Consider the following 19,205-nt stretch of genomic DNA (forward strand, 5'->3'; position numbering starts at 1 on the left):
GAACACAATCATACATGTTTCAAATGCTGAAACATCTAATTTTACATTTAAATATGTAGCTAAAGGGGACAACAGAGAATGAGGTGGCTGGATGGAGTAACTGAAGCAGTAGGTGCAAACTTAAATGGACTCTGGGGAATAGTAGAGGACAGGAAGGCCTGGAGGATCATTGTCCATGGGGTCGCGATTGGTTGGACACGACTTTGCACCTAACAACAACAACATGTAGCTATACTATGACACTACTTACTATGTTCACATGAACAAAGGCAAATAGAACTAAACTATAGGAGGATTAAACTGTACTGTTTATTTGGGAAATTATATTTGGGATTGATTATTTTTCTTATTAGGACTGATCCTGACCCTCTAAATGCCCTACATGGAACTAAGCTGGTGAAACAATTCCTGGAAGAGAAGCTTTTTCTTTACTTCCAGAAATTGCTTTATCTACTTAATTTCAAATACACTATATGGCTTTGTGAACTGTTTTTCTCTCAGTCCTCAGATTGCAATTCAGGAATGTAACAGTAGTCTAATAGAAAGTGATGCTATAATTATGAAAATGCTTTGGATATCTAAAATGTGACAAATCAAAAAGTGAAATCATTATATACATTCAGAAGCTACTTATGAGAGCTAAAGAGAACACTGATTCTGCATTTTTTTGAACAACACTACCCACTTCTTGTGGCAGAGTGGTAAGTGACAGAAATGCTGTCTGAAGCTGTCTGCCCATGAGGTTGGGAGTTTGATCCCAGCAGCTGGCTCAGGGTTGACTCAGCCTTCCATCCTTCCGAGGTCGGTAAAATGAGTACCCAGCTTGCTGAGGGGTAAAACGGTAATGACTGGGGGAGGCACTGGCAAGGCACCCTGTATTGAGTCTGCCATGAAAACGCAGGAGGGCATCACCCAAGTGTCACACATGTCTCGGTGCTTGCACAAGGGATACCTTTACCTTTATCCACTTCTCATCATGCAAGACTATATTAATATTTAGGCTACATTTCACAATGTGAACAAGCCCTTCTTTTAAAAAGAGAAAAACAAACTGCAGATCTTCCGTTCAGTTTTAACCATTTAATTCACATAACAACTAAGATTTCTTTTTCAAAGTTAAACTACAGAAAGACTACGGGGGGGAGTTGGAGGTATTCTGCCATGTGTCTGTTACTGTGATTTTGTGGTCTGTTTTTAATGGGGTTTTAAACAGGATTTTTTATTGGACGTTTGTAACTTGCCACGAGTTAGCCTCAGGAATGGCAGGAAATAAATTAAATCATCATCATCATCATAATCTAAGCAGCAGTCAAGTATGATGTGCTTCTGTGCTGTGGGAGGAATCTTCTTTAAATATTGCCATGTTTTCCAAAGAGTCACTGTAGTGAATGATCTTAGCCAGAAAGAAAAAAGGATAATTCTGAAGGGCACGGTGTTCTCCATGACCTCATTTAGAATGGAATTATAAATTGCTAGTAATGATAGCATTCAAGAACAGCATGGAACAGGATTTGCCACTTAATTCAGCCAACTCTCATTAGGGGGAGGAGGATATATTTTCTTGGCAATGTAAGATACAGAACAACACTCCTAGCTTCTCTTTGAAGTAGGAAAGGTTGACATATTAGTGATAGTGACAGCTCAATAATATCAGGCCTTAGTAAAAGACCTGTGAACTTGCCCCAGGATCCGCTACATTCATGTAAGAATCCCTAGCTCTTTGGATGTTCGTATAGCCTGGAAAAATATCCAGTTTAATATTACAGGTAGGCACAGCAGCATCCCAAGCGTTCTGCTCCAACTTCACAGCTGACCTCACCCTGGATCCATTCCTTATCACTTTTCCCGAGTTGAACTCCATGGATTTTTTTTCTCGTGTCCAGGCAATGGATGTTTCATTTTCTTCCTTTCTTGAGCACTCCTGGTAACCTTATGACTAACCAGCTGCTCTCCCGACAGGTTTCTCAATAAGTAACAATTCATAGGCAAGTAGATGTGCAAAGTTTTTATTAATCTATTGCATACAATACTTTTGTTGACATATTGCCTTGCTTTGCTATTCTTGCCATACCATGTTTTGCTCTGTGTCTTGTTGGAAGACAAAGCTTTACCTTGTTCAAAGAATTATTTTTTTTCTTTTATTTATTTGGAGTCTGCCCCCAGCTGGGACACTGGGGTGTCAATCATAAGCCCCCGGGGGGGCACTAGAACTGGCTCATTCAAGGCTCTTATCTAGCTCTCAAGCAACTAGTGTGAGGAAGGGAAGGCAGGAGGCTCCTTGGGTGGTGGGAGCAACAAGCATATGCAGTGGGGGGTGGTTGAAGCTGTCAAGACAGAGAAGGAATTGTTAGGGGCAGGTCTATGAGGCTGAGGTAAAATAGTGTGGGAGGAATGGAAGTAAAGACAGAGAAAGGGACAAAGGGACAGGGCTGGCAAGGGAGAGAAGAGGAGGGCAGATGCATGGAATAGGGGCAACAGGGCTCTCTTGTGCATGTGCTCTAAGCAGAAATACAAGCCAGCCTTGGAAAAAAGGGGTGCCATTTAGGGATGGGCACTAGCCAGGTCACAGTTCAAAACTTTGGCTGAATTTGGGCTGATTTGGAACTCGGGATCTGATGTTCAGAGAAGACACCTTCCTCAAGCATTTACTGGACTTTTGGCCAGTTTGGTTCAGCTGTTCGGGACCAGCCACTTAAACCTAACAGCTGACTGGCAAAAAGTCAGCTGGCAGCCATTTAAACCCTTTTAGGTTTGTGCCCATCCCTAGCACTGCTATTGCTGCCGCACGTCTGAACACCCATAGAACTGAGAGGCAAGAATGAGTGTCAGGGAGAGTGGAGAGGTGATCTCCCTTCTTCCCATATCTGTTCTCAGCCTATGAAGAACAAGAAGTAATGGGAAGACAAAAAGCAACCCTTAGAATTTTTGGAAACAGCCTTTCCATATATTTTACAAGGATTGTTTTCTTGTGCACGGGGTTCAGGCTAGAAATCCTTGACACCTTGCAACATCTGTTGGATCCAATATGCAAGGAGGATGCTCTAAGCAGCAGAGACCTGATGTGTACCAAGCTGGATAATAAGTCCAGGTTTGAAATATAAGGGGAAAGGAAAATACCAACAGTAATCACTGCCTAGTACTGAAAAGCTTTGCCTTTAATATACCAGGAAATGTTCCAGTTCTATCTTGGTTCACAAGCAGTACATTTATGCAATCAGGAAGAGTACTTTGCCTCCTTAACTAGCAAACACTCCCTGAACAAAAAGTAATATGCTTTTAATTGCAACGTCAATGTCATTGTTTCTTTTCATTTTTGAATTTAATTTCTTAAAATTATCAGACGAGAATGCTCCAGCTATCATGTCTTCATTGTTAATCGGCCTGTGAATGTCACAGGCAAAGAAAATAATGTCTTCTTCAGGTTGAAGGACTTCCAGCAGGTCAATGTTGGCACCACAGTTTATCAGAACAAAATACTGGAACTGATCTTTATGCTCCAGAAATGCAGTTTCAAGTTCTTGCCAGCCAGACACTAGTACTAAAGTATATTGTACATGATCACACTGAAATAAAGCCTACAGTATTTTGCAAGCACATAATGCATCTACATCTGAAGCAACCAGCAGCAGCACACGCTGGTTCAGGACCACCTTGTAGAACAGAAACATGACTGGAGGGAGACGATAATGGTGGTGGTGGCAGATGAGGCTGCCGTCCTTGCTCAAAAGAAAGCGCCAGATACCCTCTTTTTCTCCCGAGCTTCCAAAGACAAAGAGCTAAATAAAGCAGCACACCATCTGATTGGTCTCTGTCTCCCTGCAAATAAAATTCTATTAAATGGACATAGCACAGGAGACATGTTGGGCGAGTTCACGTTCAGGTCAAGACGTGGGGCAAGTGTCATTGATTATATTATCATCCCCTCTACCCTGAAAGGAAATATTATTAATTTTCAGGTTGGTGTATGCACGGCGAACGACCATCTCCCACTAACCTTAATCTTAAGAAGCCCAAACTGCCCTGAACCTCTGTCCACTCATGCTACAGCCAAACAGATTATCACTTACAGATAGTCTACCAAATCTGCGGAGTGAGCTCATTACTTCCTCGACAAAAATGCCTCCAGTCCCCCTCCTCTTGTACGCGGTCCTCCTCTCTTGTACCAAGGTTGGCCTAAAAACCCTTCTCCAAGTCTTCTCAAACTACTGCAATCAAAATCAACTCCGGATCAACTTCACCAAATCGAAAATAGTTGTATTTTCCAAATCCAGGAAGCTCCCCAAGTGGAAAATAAATGAACATTCCATCGAGCAAGTGCACCACTTTAAATATTTAGGAGTCCATTTTCACCACTTTCTGAAATGGGCCCTAGACTGGAACCAAATATCAACCTGCACAAATTTCAAGGCAAATGCAATTGCGAGATTCTATTTTACTAAGGGAGGTCAAAACCTCCCTGCTGCTATTAAGTTCTTTCAAACCATGTTGATTTCAAAACTCTTCTATGGCAGTGGTCCCCAACCTTTTTATCACCGGGGACCAGTTCACGCTTGACAATTTTACTGAGGCCTGGTGGGGGAGGGTAGTCTTTTGCCGAGGGACGTCTCCACTACCACCTAAGCCCCTGCTCCACTTACTTTCCCACTGGCGCCCCTGACTTCCCGCCGCCTGCTGGGGGGCGCTGCCAGCAGCAGCTGCGCAGTGCCACGCCGAGGGGGAGCCCCAGCCGCTGGACAGCACCAAAGGTGAGCTGGCGGCAGAGTGGCAGGGCAGCCCCCGAGGCAGCTGCCGGGGAGGAGGACAAGGAGCCATGGCCCAGTACCAACTGATCCATGGACTGGTACCAGTCCCCGGTTAGGGGGTTGGGGACCACTGTTCTATGGCATACCAGTATGGACACAGACCTCCCTGCAGGAGTAGAGAGGCTGCAATCCGCCTTCCTTCGCCGTTTATTGGGCTTCCCCAAATTCATCTCTGCCCTCACAATATACTTGGAGACCGGCGTTACCCAACTGGCCACTCTAGCCTGGCTCCATATCTTTAAATACTGGGTCCACCTGAACTTTAGAGCCCAAGCTGGGATTCTCGTCTACCTTATGCTGTCTGACAAGTTTATATCACCCTGGTTCGTGAAGATTAACAACAAACTAAAGTCTATAGGCCTGTCTATTGAGCTTTTAGAAAACCTTGAAGAGAACCAAGCTTACAATATCATCAGGCAACGAATCCTGGATATTGACTATCAGGACACTATTGCTGGAGCACATAGAACATGCTCTTCCATCTTTTTCTAAATCTATCCCCCAGCAAGAAGGATCCCGGAGTACTTCACATCTTTAAAATCGCCTTCCTTGAAGCGATTTTTTATGCTAGCAAGGCTGAACCTCCTACTAACAGGTCAGTACGCTAAAATCCAATATACTGACAGACTCTGCCCATGTCCTGCAAAGAATCCTGAGTCAGTGGAACACATTCTCCTCTTTTGTGAGCAACATAACCATCTCAGAGAATGGCACATATTTCCTCTTGTGGGGGCGAGCAAGACTCACAGTCCCGCAACAATAGTGCACTTTCTCTTATCGGATCATAACCCTCAAATAACTGAAGGCACTGCAAAATTCCTTCATGGGATTTTCTCCAAGTGACCTGGGATCTGAACCACCTTGCCTTTTGTATAAATGTTTTATTATTATTATTATGATTATTCCAATAAAGTTATTTGATTGATTGATATCTTCATTGTAAATACTTCAAGTTAGCCATTGTTCAAAGCGACAGGTTACTAGGCTAACCTGTGTTCAATCCATTATGGTAATTCTGTTTTTTTTAATAAAATATCAGATGCATGACAATCTACATAAAAAGTAGGGACTCAGCAGCTGTGGTCTGTTTGCTCTTCTATTTGTTCAGCTAAGAAGCAAGTAGCTCCGTTCAACATACATCATGGTAAAACTATAGTTTCATTTTTTCATTCCTTTCATTTATTTCACTCAAGAATTTTTAAAAAGTTTGCTTCAAACAAATTTTCCTACTGACAATCCTACACTAATTCCTCAAAACACAGGTGGCAATAAATTCAAAGGAATATTTCCTTCTTTCAAAGTTTAAAGAGAATTTGTGAATGACCCACAAACTATCGCATAAAACGAATATTGTCAGTACAGTTCTGACCTAGGCCTAGAGGGGAAAATCCTGCACATAATGTAGTAAGAAAGGAAGTTGATATTTTTAAAATATGTAGGGCAAACAAGGGATGATAGCTGGGTTGTGGTTTGGTGATGTGTGTTTTTAAAAATCATCTATCTTAAAACTAACAAAATTTTAACACGTAGCTGTATAAGTATTTGCGCAGAGCCCTTCTGAATGGAGCTGGTCCAGCCTCTGCTTCTGGTCCCTGGAATGTTACGGGCCAATCAAGATACGCACAGTCCCACTCACACCCGTCCCGAACAAACTGGGCAAGGAGCATTCTGGTACACTTGCCTCCATTCAGAGCCTGAACGCTGCCAGGAAAGGAGGTCGTAATCAACACCTCCAAGCACGAACGCCCCAGAATACAGACCCTCCAAGTGCAACCCCCACCCCACAAGCTTGCCCTTTGGAAACTCCCGAACCCAATTCACCTATCCACAGCACAGTGAATGGAGGTACGGTGCAGCTACCCCCCCCCCCATGGCCCCAGTAGACAGCCCCTCCACTTCCCACCTCCTCTCACCAATGAGCCCAACACCCTCCCATGTTGCTTCACCCTGTGTAGCTGCCTGCCACTGCCAAGCCCTTCCAGAACCTCCAGCACTGCCCCCTAGAAAAGCAGGGTATAAAAACCAACTCTTTCTATAAATTTCAGTTTTCATTAAAACACACACAAAGTTTCCAGCCCATGTGTATGCATATAGCCATAAAGTGTGTGGTCAATGCCTGCTAAAATTTCAGAAACCAGTGGAGGGAGGCAATGCATAATAATTATAATAGTAATTTTAATAGTAACAAGAATTATTAAAGTATTCAATTACATGGATACAGTTTTTAAATGTTTTAAGTTAACATATATTAGCTAAATTATAATATTAAACCACCTACTTAAAAATCGTGCAAACAGGAATTAATTTCTGCCAGGCAGTTGGTGTTATAGATGTATTGATGTTTTTTGAGCAGGGAGGCCAGAGTTTCCTTGGTGTTAATTTCCCTACTTCAACCATAGGCCTGGCAGAACAGCTCTGTTTTGCAGGCCTTCCGGAACTGCAGAAGATCCCGGAAGGCCCGAATCTTGCAAGGGAGGGTGTTCTACTAGGTTGGCTGAGGCCAGTTTTACTTCTTTTGTGCTGGGGATCCTGAGAAAGTGTAGTTCACTAAAATCTATGGTGTTCTGGGGGGGGGGGGCAGGGAAGTATAGTGGATGAGGCAGTCCTGTAAATACTGGGACTGCTGCTCCATAGCTTCTGCCCCCATCCCCTGAACAGCAGACCCAGAATAAGTTTTGGAAGATAGTATAAAACAAATTAAAAGAACACATACTTTCTTGGCACTGAATTTAATATTTTTAAAATGGAATACATGCAACCCTATCTACTATCCGAAAGATAAACCAATTAATCTTGTAAGAAATGTGTAACCGGTTCTCTCAAAATATGCCCAGACAAGCAAGAACACAATTCTTTTGCACAGTATTCTTCTAGGTATAATGGTAGAAACTGAGCATGCCCAGCAGATATACAGATAAACAGATCTGCATGGCTTATTGTGTCTGTACCTGATTTAGCTACTGCAGCCCAAGTCATTAGGACCTGATGCTCATTATATCATTATACCACCTACAGACTAATATGTACAAATATACTGCTCCCCATACAAATTCCAGAGTGAGTACATCTGCCTCTTGCATAAAAATCAAAGGCTTTATTCGCCAGATTTAACGTTTGTGGTAATTACACAGAGCAACAATTTATTTGGCCCTCTGGCCAATTACTCACCATTCTCATCAAGCAGATCTTCCTCGTCGTCCCCATCATTGTCCTCCTCCATTGCTTCATCCTCATCTTCCTCCTCCTCCTCTTCCATATCCTCCTGCTCCAAGTCTGGATCCACATCTGGATCACTCCCTGAGACTGACTCGTCCGACATGATTCCCAATAGCGTCTCTGGTGCATTACCGGCTCATGATCAATTTAAGGCAGCCCTGTGCAAGGGAAAAAAGGAGAGCAAAGTTAAGACTTGTTCAAGCTTAGTTACTAAATTAAAAGTTCTTTGGTATAATGAAGATATCAGTTCTCCAGGTCTGATAACCTAGAAATAGCTAGGAAATACCTACGAGAATATACAGTATTTGCTGGCGTATAAGACTACTTTTCCCCCCTGAAAAACATGCCTCCAAGTCGGGGGGTCGTCCTATATGCCGGGTGCACTTCAGTTGGGATAGACATAGCTGCCCATAGTGGCCTATAGTACTGTAATGTAAAGTAACAAACTCTATATTTTGAGTGGAAATGTTGGGGGTCGTCTTATACGCCCAGTCGTCTTATACGCCGGCAAATAATTTCATCAGAGCACAGGGAACCATGGCTATAGTTAACTAGAGGCAAAGCCTGTTGCACCCAGGGAAACAACGGGCGCTAGGATGCACACCTGTACTGTGGACTTCCTGGGGGCTGGCTACATTGCAAAAGCTCCTGCCCATCCCTGGACTCTTGAGGCCCTACCTCCAAACCAAAAAGAACATTCCTGACCATGCGGTCACCAACCTCCAGGTATGGCCTGGAAATCTTCTGGAACTGGAGCTCATCTGCAGATCAGCTTCCCAGGGAAAAATAGCTGTTTAGGATGGGGGACTCTGTAATGCCAACTCATCTCCAGGCTTCTGCAGATGAAAGGGCTTGCTTGGGAGGGAGGAAACTCTGTGGTACTGTGCCCCAGAGAGACTGCAGGATGCCAATCTCCAGTTGGCACATAAGGAATTGTTGGAATTGCAGGTCATTTCCAAGCAACAGAGATCAGTCCCCCTGGACAAAAGGGCTACTTGGGAGGGAGGACCTGTGAAAGAACTTACAATGAGTTTCTCAATTACTGCCTCTATGTCAGCAGTTCTCAACTTTTTTTACCATTGAGAAACCCCTGAAATATTCTTCAGGCTTTAACAAACCCCAGAAGTGGGATCTTCAGGTCCCAGCTGGAGGCTAGCATCCCTGCCACTGTTCAGGGATGCCAGCCTCCAGGTGGGACCTTGAGAACCCCCAAAATGAAAGCTCCTCTGTAGGCTGCAGAGAACAGTTCCCCTGGAGGAAAGGGCTGCTTCAGTGGGAAGGCCTCTGTGGCACTGTGCCTCAAGGAGAATCAGGGATGCCAGCCTCCAGGTTGGACTTGGGGATCCCCTGAAATGACAGCTCTACTCCAGACTGCAAAGATCACTTCCCCTAGAGAAAAGAGCTGCTTGGGACAGGAGTGGGTGGGTTGCGTAGCAGTCCCCTCTACACACACACAAAGGTGGGGGAAACACAGAAGACAAAAGCATTCCTCCCTTCTCAAATTGTAAACCATATAAACTACACAATCACTTCTTCATGTAGGAAATACCTGAGTCTTTCCCTCCTTGGATTGCTCTAAGACATTGGCCAGAAGGTTTAAATGTAAAGGAAAAGAATCCCATAACGAGCAAGTTAAAAAAAAACTTTCTGGGCCTTCCACAGCCCCACCTCCCTCCAGAAGGTATGCAGAGGTTGCACCAGGAAGTGTTGTTTGCATGCAATTTAAGCTGATTGGCCCTCACTGGCAAAGTGCAATTTGAACTGATTGTGGCACTCATTGGCTAAGTGTTCTCTCTATTGGCGGCACATCCCCAGAGAAGGCCAATCAGATAGGGTATGAGTTGTCAACTTGAGCTTTATTATCTTTAGTGATGAGAGGTAATAAAGATGAATGCATCACTTTACTACACTGAGCAAAGACTGAAGCCTTTCTCCAACCTAAGAGGCTTCCTCCAACAGAAAAGCCACTTATGATCAAGTTCCCGTCTCCCCTTAGGGCCCGGGGCAAGTACTAGACTGGTCTCAATCTGCAATATGATCTGTCCCTTGGTGACATCCCCCAACTGCTACATCTGCCCGTTTTGGATCAGCCAGTGGCCTCGCCACGTGGGACGCATTTTTTACTAAATTATATACTGCCATCAACTGTGTACTGAGTTTTTAAGATGTTGGTTTAATGTGGGTTTAATGGGTGCTTATTTTTAATGACTATTTGTTGTTGGATCTGTATTATAAAACTGTAAACTGCCGCAAGCCAGTTCTCTGAGAGCGGTTGTTGGATAAATCTAAACAGAAATCAATCAATCAATCCGGTGAAGTATAGACTCGGGTAGGATATACCCAATGTTTCCTAGGTGTTCCGTATGATATCGCTATAAGGATATATAAGGTAAGGATATCACTATAATGAACACTAAAAAGTCATCTAAAAATGCATGCATCATAATGATGAAATCATCTATTATTTCAAAGCCAAGACATCCAGAATTCAATCAACTTGATACATTTTTATTTTATTTTCAGTTTCTTTCACATATGCCATTTAACAAAACATTATCGTACTTATATGCCTCACTCCTAGTCAGCGCTGTTCACTGTAATGTGCAGTTCGTTCAAGCACCCTCTTTATTCATTTAAAATATTTATTAGGTGTGATTCTACTTTCTGGAACTTGACATCTCACAATATAAACAGAAAAAAAAACATTTTAAAAACACACCTTAAAACCACATTTTATAACTGCCAATAAGTTGATGTTGTTGTTGTTGTTGTTGTTAAGTGCAAAGTCGTGTCCGACCCATCGTGACCCCATAGACAATGATCCTCCAGGCCTTCCTGTCCTCTACCATTCCCCGGAGTCCATTTAAGTTTGCACCTACTGCTTCAGTGACTCCATCCAGCCACCTCATTCTCTGTCATCCTCTTCTTCTTTTGCCCTCAATCGCTCCCAGCATTAGGCTCTTCTCCAGGGAGTCCTTCCTTTTCATGAGGTGGCCAAAGTATTTCAGTTTCATCTTCAGGATCTGGCCTTCTAAGGAGCAGTCCGGGCTGATCTCCTCTAGGACTGACCGGTTTGTTTGCCTTGCAGTCCAAGGGACTCGCAAGAGCATTCTCCAGCACCAGAGTTCAAAAGCCTCAATTCTCCAACTTTCACAGCCATACATTGCAACTGGGAAGACCATAGCCTTGACTAGACACACTTTCATTGGCAGGGTGATGTCTCTGCTTTTTAGGATGCTGTCTAGATTTGCCATAGCTTTCCTCCCCAGGAGCAAGCATCTTTTAATTTCTTTGCTGCATTCCCCATCTGCAGTGATCTTGGAGTCCAGGAAAATAAAATCTGTCACTATCTCCATTTCTTCCCCATCTATTTGCCAGGAACTTTTGCACTCCCTTCCTTCACTCGCATCAAAAAGCTCTTTAGTTCCTCTTCATTTTCTGCCATTAGTGGTATCATCTGCATATCTGAGGTTGTTGATATTTCTCCCTGCAATCTTGATCCCAATTTGTGACTCATCTAACCCTGCCTTTCTCATGATGTGCTCTGCATACAAGTTAAATAGGCAAGGCGACACTATACAGCCTTGCTGAACTCCTTTCTCAATTTTGAACCAATCAGTGATTCCATACCCGGTTCTCGCTGTTGCTTCTTGACTTGAATATAGGTTTCTCAAGAGACAGATAAGATGCTTTGGTATTCCCATCTCTTTAAGAATTTGCCACAATTTGTTCTGCTCCACACAATCAAAGGCTTTAGCATAGTCAATGAAGCAGAAGTAGATGTTCTTCTGGAACTCCCTAGCTTTCTCCATGATCCAGCACAATGGTGCGTTAGTTTGAACATTCTTTGGCGTTGCCCTTCTTTGGGATTGGAATGTAAACTGACCTTTTCCAATCCTGTGGCCACTGTTGAGTTTTCCAAATTTGCTGACATATTCTCTGGAATTCAGTATTCAGTTGGGTGTATCTTTCTCTTTCTCCCTTGCCTTTCACTTCCCTTCTCTCCTCAGCTATTTGTAAAGCTTCTTCAGACAGCCATTTTGCTTTCTTGCATTTCTTTTTCTTTGGGATGGTTTTAGTTGCTACCTCTCGTACTAATCATGCGAACCTCCGTCCATAGTTCTTCAGTAAAATAAGTAAAAAACTTAAATAATCAAATACTGACCTGAACTAGTAGGTGGCTTTCCAGCATCAACATCATCTATTGCCTGATTCTTGCTTACCAAAGATGCTGAAGTTGAAGCTAGGATTAGTCTTCATGCAAAATAGATGCTCTTTAACTGGGCCATGCCCCGTGGCATATTAGTAAGGTGCTATGGTCTCAAATAAAGGATGTTGGAAGCCACAGCCCTATGCCTAACTCCCTGCACCTGTGTAGCCAGAAAATGTAAGGGCAGAAAGAGGCTTACAAAGAAGTCAGTGGGCATACAGAAGATTAAAAATACATCCAGAATAAAAATTACCACAAAGAGAAATCACCATCAGCCTGTGACACTAAACTCAACCAGTATTCAACCAATGCCCCTGAATACTGAAATCCTCTCCAAATAACTGCCTTACAACTCTTCCCAAAAACTGAACGTGATGACACCCTCCCAATACCTTTGGACAGACCATGTCATGAGATCAGGGATATAACAAAAAGGCAGAATCTAGGTGGAATGAAAGCTGAGGGGATGGTGCAGGATATCATGCAGGGAGAGTCAATTCTTCAGGGCCCTTCAGTACCTGGGATTCAAGTAGCAAAATACAGAGCTGGACATGGACTGACATAGACACCCACCTTAAGTCTCTGGACAGTCTCATTTAATAGTCTGACGTAAAAATGAAAGAGCATAATACTGAGCTTTCTGAAGCAGTTTATGGCTCAGGTCCCGAACTTCTGATTCAGCACTGTTGATGGTAAATCTGAGTATTCCATCAGACCAAAAGAACCAAAACCACTGGAGAGATCAACAATTTTAAGAACCAATAGGACCAAAAGGAAAGAAGAACTTGCGGGAACTGTCCACAGAACCTTGACAGGCAGGTGTTTCTCCTGACACCTCTGATGTAAGATCTACCCTCAAGATGGAATCTAAGAATGGATGAGAGGATGTTAATAACACCACACAAACCAATAAATCCTCATAGCTAAAAGTCATACTACTACTTTAAAGGAAACTGAACAAAAGTGCTTGCAAGTGGGCTCTATGCTGCACTTTGTCAGATCTGGCATGAGTCTTCTGCCAGTGATCCTCCAGTCAGCTCTCAGCCCATGTTCCCCCACTACAACAAACAGCACAAATTCATGGAAAATAGCCTTCAGTTCCCTGGGATATTATTTACTTTCATCATCATCTTGGAGGCTTCAAATTAGACAGCCATATATACCTTTTGGGAAACATATTATTAGTATCTATATTAGAGAAGGTCTTGGCCTGTGAATGTTTACCTTCCTCTCATCTACTTCAAATAAGATATACCCCACCTCTAGTTTCATTCTGGTTTAAACAAAGCAGGGTCTCCTGCAGTGACAATGCAAATCTAAAATATGAAGCTATTAAAGATAAATGGCATATATTTAAGTGCCATTAAAAAAAAACATTATTCAGTGGTTGGTTTTTGTGCATATCCCATCTGCCACCTACTCTTAGCAACATGTTTTTACAAGCTCTGCTTGAATAATGGTGCATGAGAGAAATATTTTCATGCACCTTTATATGAAAAGAAATTCCAAGGGACCCAACAACAGCAAACAACCCAGTGCTTCTTGATTCTCCAAGATAAATTCAAGCTCCAGATGTCCATCACAGGCAAGGCAGTCAACAGTCTGTAGTTGAAACCTTTGATTATTGGATCCAAATACTTTTAATAAAAAATTTGGTGAAATTTCTTAACAAGCAATAACATGTCTTACTATTATTATGCGGTCCCACTTAACAAATTTCATACTTAAGCTACTTTCCAAAATATTAAATGTTGATGACTATCCTAAACAACTGTGGGCAAAATGAGAAATACTGATGATATTGACATGCCAAATTTAGAGTCATTAAACATCTCCTGATCGCTTGCCATTTCTCTAGTTAACAAAACCTTCTCATCTGTTTTAATTAAGCAGTTGCCGAGACAGACAGACAGAATGCATTAGAATGCACACATATTGGGGGGGGGGGGGAGAAGGGTGAGAAGAAGCAGATATGCAAAGAAGAAGCAGGTTAAAACACATTTCCCTTGAAATAAGCAGTGTTTGATAAAGATAAAACATCAGAATTAATCTCGGTAGATATTTTCTCTTTTTCACAAAACTTGTCTTCCAAGTGAACACGGAATGTGAAAGTACATGTATTTTTAAACTAAAATAACAAGATTAGTTTCAGGCCTTCAATGATAGAGGCGGTATTTCTACTAAAAACTACTTAATGAGCAGCATAACTGAATCAACTGGCCCACTGAGATTTACATTTCATTTCAAAAGTGCCTATGTTTTCCAAGAGTTGTTGGAAGTTAGAGAATTTCTGGCTACATCAGACAAATTAACATTCCAAAATATACCTGACATGCCATTAACATAGTGGTCAGACCTCAACAAATGTGCTTTCAGTCTAGGAGTTAGTTTGAAAAATTCTGGTACCAATTTTCCAGCTTTCAGGGTGTTGTTTTTTTAATGATGATATTTTCTAATTATTACTACCATAAAACCTACTGCTAAAACTTTCACAGTTTCTCAGAATTCTTTTCTATTCAATCTATGACATTGTAAAAGCACTGAGGCATAAAAATAAAAGAGGGGTAACATCATAATAAAATCTGTGCTGAAAATAGTAGCATCTGGCAACGATCTGGCACTGAACATGTCAACCCCTGATGTTGGTAATAAGTTTACCTCCAAATAGCACAAAAACGTCAATCCATTTTGAATTATCAAAAACAAGAAACCACTTCAACAAATGAATTTAATGCTGTAACTCCATTTAAGATCTCTGGTTAAACAACAGTTTTTGTGCTGACCAGTTTTCTGCCAGTGAACTGTGGTTATATTTCAGTTACCAGTTAAAAGAACCTTAACTAAAACCACACATGTTTAAAAGGCCAAATTGATCTTAACAGGTTACATTCAAGCTATGTATCAACTTAGGTTGCTGCATTGCTTCAAGTCTGCACTTAACCTATTAAAATCAATAACTACACAGTTAATTAACACTTTTCTAAAAAGTCAACAAATCCAGATGGGTAGAACCTTAGTCTATTATAGAAACACAACCCATAAGTTCAGGAGCACTATAAAGACTAACAATATTTATTTCAGTATGAGCATTCACTCAGAATACCTTTCAGCAGCGTAAAGTAAGCTCTGACTCAAAAAAGCTATTTATTTTACTGAAAACTTAAGCAAGATTTCAGTTTCCTAGTACAACATAAGGGTGAATTATTAAAGGGTTTATCATATAACCAGCCCACCCACTCCACACTCCTTTCCCAATGCCGGGTGGCTGCCTGGTTTTCAGTTGCATAAGCAGTGCTCCTCTGGAGAGTTTCCAGTCAGCCTGGCAATCTTCAGATATACAACATTAATAACTGCACCACAAGCAGGTAAGAATTACGAATATAAGCCTGCCCTCATTTTTCATGCCAGTTTGACCCAGTTCAGAATGTCTACCAAGGGTAATTACATAATGCATCCTGGTTGTACTTGCCTTTATTGTTTTATTGGTAGGGACCCGGCCCCCAAACCTCACATTCACTATTTGATCTCTGGGACCAGAGCTCTTTCAAATTATACACAGATTACTTTCAAAACGGTCACACAATCTATCTACATTTCACAAATATCCCTTATTTAAAATATCTGCTCCTAGAATGGCAGAGAAAGAAAGCTGGCATTTTAGGGGTTCGTCATATAAGGACTCCAGAATTCGATGAGCTGAGAGCCAAGGTGATAACCGATACACTACAACAAAACATTGGAAGTCTCACAATCACTGAAGAAGACAGGGAAAACCTGGAACTGAGTAACCCAGGAACCCGTTCTGATTGTGTCAAATGAGAACTGACTACTAGAAAAATAAATTAATATTTGATTTGACTTTATATGCCTATGGAATTCCATTTTGAATCATATCTGATATTCAAGGAATTGGTGACTCTATTAGGAATATTCCTGAAAGTCTCATGGATCTATGACAAAACCTGTGATGTGGACTATCTCTGTGAGGTTAGGCAAGCAAGAGACTGGGTGTAAAGATAACCAAGAGCTAACAAGTTACAGTCACAAAAGAAATCTGTTATGGGTTATATATAAGGTAAGGGTAAAGGTATCCCCTGTGCAAGCACCGAGTCATGTCTGACCCTTGGGGTGACGCCCTCCAGCGTTTTCATGGCAGACTCAATACGGGGTGGTTTGCCAGTGCCTTCCCCAGTCATTACCGTTTACCCCCCAGCAAGCAAGCTGGGTACTCATTTTACCGACCTCGGAAGGATGGAAGGCTGAGTCAACCTTGAGCTGGCTGCTGGGATCGAACTCCCAGCCTCATGGGCAAAGCTGTCAGACCTTACCACTCTGCGCCACAAGAGGCTCTTTTGGGTTATATATATTAAATAAATAAATAAATAATCTGTCAGATATTTTAAATAAGGGATATTTGTGAAATGTAGATAGATTGTGTGACCGTTTTGAAAGTAATCTGTGTATAATTTGAAAGAGCTCTGGTCCCAAGTAATCTGTAAAGCAGCTGTATCATTAATAAAAGTTCAGCAGTCTCTGTAAGAATACTATTTATAATCCAGGAACAGTTCCTTGTGGTTTTAGGTAAATAAAACCTAAATAATTCCATTTGATACAACTTGATTCTTCATCCACCAAGAATTTCCTTAAAATAATAGTCAGTTTAGTAGCTACAGCTTAACCCTACAAGATGCTGCACCAAAAGAAATTCAAATAAAACCAACAATGCAAGTTGTACAACAGAACAACATACAGCCTCTCTTCATGTGGGAAGAGACCGTCCACAAAGAAGACAGGGTTCAGTGTCCCTAGAGTAGGGTCCAGAACTGAGACAGGTGACAGAACCTGCCCCTTCCCACTTACTACTCAAATGAAGTAGATACAGAACGAGCTGTAGCTTCTGACCAATTCTCAAAGCAATTTTATGCGGAACTTAATTTTGTAACTAATCTTTTAAGCAATAACATTTTCCCTGGCCCACTAAAAAAAGTCTATCATGCAAATCACTAAAAGAAAGCACCGTAGCCATATTGTTATCTGAGCTTACAAAAGTAAATAGTGTATAAGATCAAAAAGTAAGTGCAATTGTTTTGGCAATATATTATTAAATAAATAACTCTATTGCAATGGGGCTACAAGAAACTAAGGATATTGTGCTAACATACCAAAGTATATGATTCCTACTGTTTCTAGGGTACTTGCAAGAGAATAATTTCACTTAATTTGCTACAAACTTCATACCTATCAATAAAAAGGGCCCTAAATAGAGATCTACAGACAAAGCTTTCTTTGTTTTAATAACTGAGTTACATTTTAAAGTAATTTTCCCCTGCAAATGGCCACAAGTTTTCAAAAGGTGAAAAGCTTCTCAGTAGGAAAAAATAAAACTGAAGAAACTGTTTCTCTTTTCCTGACCCTCCTCCAGCATCCAAGCAACATTATTTGACACAGGTTAGCCTGCTGACACAATGGTCATAGCAAACACTCTTTTCCAACAACCCAAGAGACGACTCTACACATGGACATCACCAGACAGTCAACACAGAAATCAGATTGACTATAATCTCTGCGGCCAAAGATGGAGAAGTTCTATACAGTCAGTAAAAACAAGACCAGGAGCTGATTGTGGTTCAGATCATCAGCTTCTTGTTGCAAAATTTAGGCTTAAATTGAAGAAAGTAGGGGAAAGCACTAGGTCACTCAGGTATGAAATAAATCATATCCCCGACGAATATACAGTAGAGGTGAAAAATAGATTTAAGGAATTAGATCTGATAGACAGAGTGACTGAAGAACTATGGACGGAGGTCCACAACATTGTACAAGAGGTAGCAACTAAAACCATCCCAAAGAAAAAGAAATGCAAGAAATCAAAATGGCTGTCTGAGGAAGCTTTACAAATATCTAAGGAGAGAAGGGAAGTGAAAGGCAAGGGAGAAAGAGAAAGATACACCCAATTGAATGCAGAATTCCAGAGAAAAACTAGAAGAGATAAGAATGCCTTCTTAAATGAACAGTGCAAAGAAAAGAAGAAAAGAAAACAATAGAATGGGGAGGACCAGAGATCTTTTCAAGAAAATTGGGGATATGAAGACAACGTTTCATGCAATGATGGGTATGATAAGGGACCAAAATTGTAGGGACCTCACAGAAGCAGAAGAGATTAAAGGAAGGTGGCAAAATTATAAAGAAGAACTATACAAGAGTGAGCTTAAAATCCCTGATAACCACAATGGGGTAGTTACTGACCTGGAGCCGGATATCCTGGAATGTGATGTCAAATGGGCCTTAGGAAGTCTGAGCAACAATAAAGCTAGTGGTAGTGACAGCATTCCAGTTGAACTAAAAGACGATGCAGTAAAAGTGCTACACTCAATATGCCAGCAAATTTGGAAAACTCAACAATGGCCACAGGATTGGAAAAGGTCAGTTTACATTCCAATCCCAAAGAAGGAAAATGCCAAAGACTGTTCAAACTACCGCACCATTGCACTCATTTCTCATGCTAGCAAAGTTATGCTCAAAATTTTACAAGCTAGGCTCCAGCAATATGTGGACCGAGAACTTCCATAAGTACAGGCAGGATTTCGAAGAGGCAGAGGAACTAGAGATCAAAATTGCCAACATATGCTGGATCATCGAGAAAGCTAGGGAGTTTCAGAAGAACATCTACTTCTGCTTCATTGACTATGCTACAGCCTTTGATTGTGTGGAGCACAACAAATTATGGCAAGTTCTTAAAGAGATGGGAATACCAGAACATCTTATTTGTCTCTTGAGAAACTTATATGCAGGTCAAGAAGCAACAGTGAGAACTTTGTGCTGATCCTGTGTTGAGCAGGGTGTTGGACTAGATGGTCTGTATGGCCCCTTCCAACTCTATGATTCTATGATTCTAACATGGAATCACTGATTGGTTAAAAATTGAGAAAGGAGTTTGGCAAGGCTGTATACTGTCACCTTGCCCATTTAACTTGTAT

The 19,205-nt window shown here is 41.6% G+C and overlaps 1 protein-coding gene across 8 annotated transcripts in view; it reads right to left on the bottom strand.

The window, feature by feature from the left end:
* RAD54L2 (RAD54 like 2) overlaps positions 1-19,205 on the bottom strand; it is a 96,937-nt gene that overhangs the window by 55,542 nt on the left and 22,190 nt on the right. For all 8 annotated transcript variants that reach the window (XM_077325902.1, XM_077325900.1, XM_077325898.1 and 5 more), the window contains one exon: positions 7,971-8,176. In XM_077325902.1, coding sequence (XP_077182017.1) covers positions 7,971-8,121 — 151 coding nt within the window. In that variant the 5' untranslated portion in view covers positions 8,122-8,176. The remainder of the gene's footprint in view (positions 1-7,970; positions 8,177-19,205) is intronic.

Source organism: Paroedura picta, chromosome 3, assembly GCF_049243985.1.
Source record: "Paroedura picta isolate Pp20150507F chromosome 3, Ppicta_v3.0, whole genome shotgun sequence".
Lineage (NCBI taxonomy): Eukaryota > Metazoa > Chordata > Lepidosauria > Squamata > Gekkonidae > Paroedura > Paroedura picta.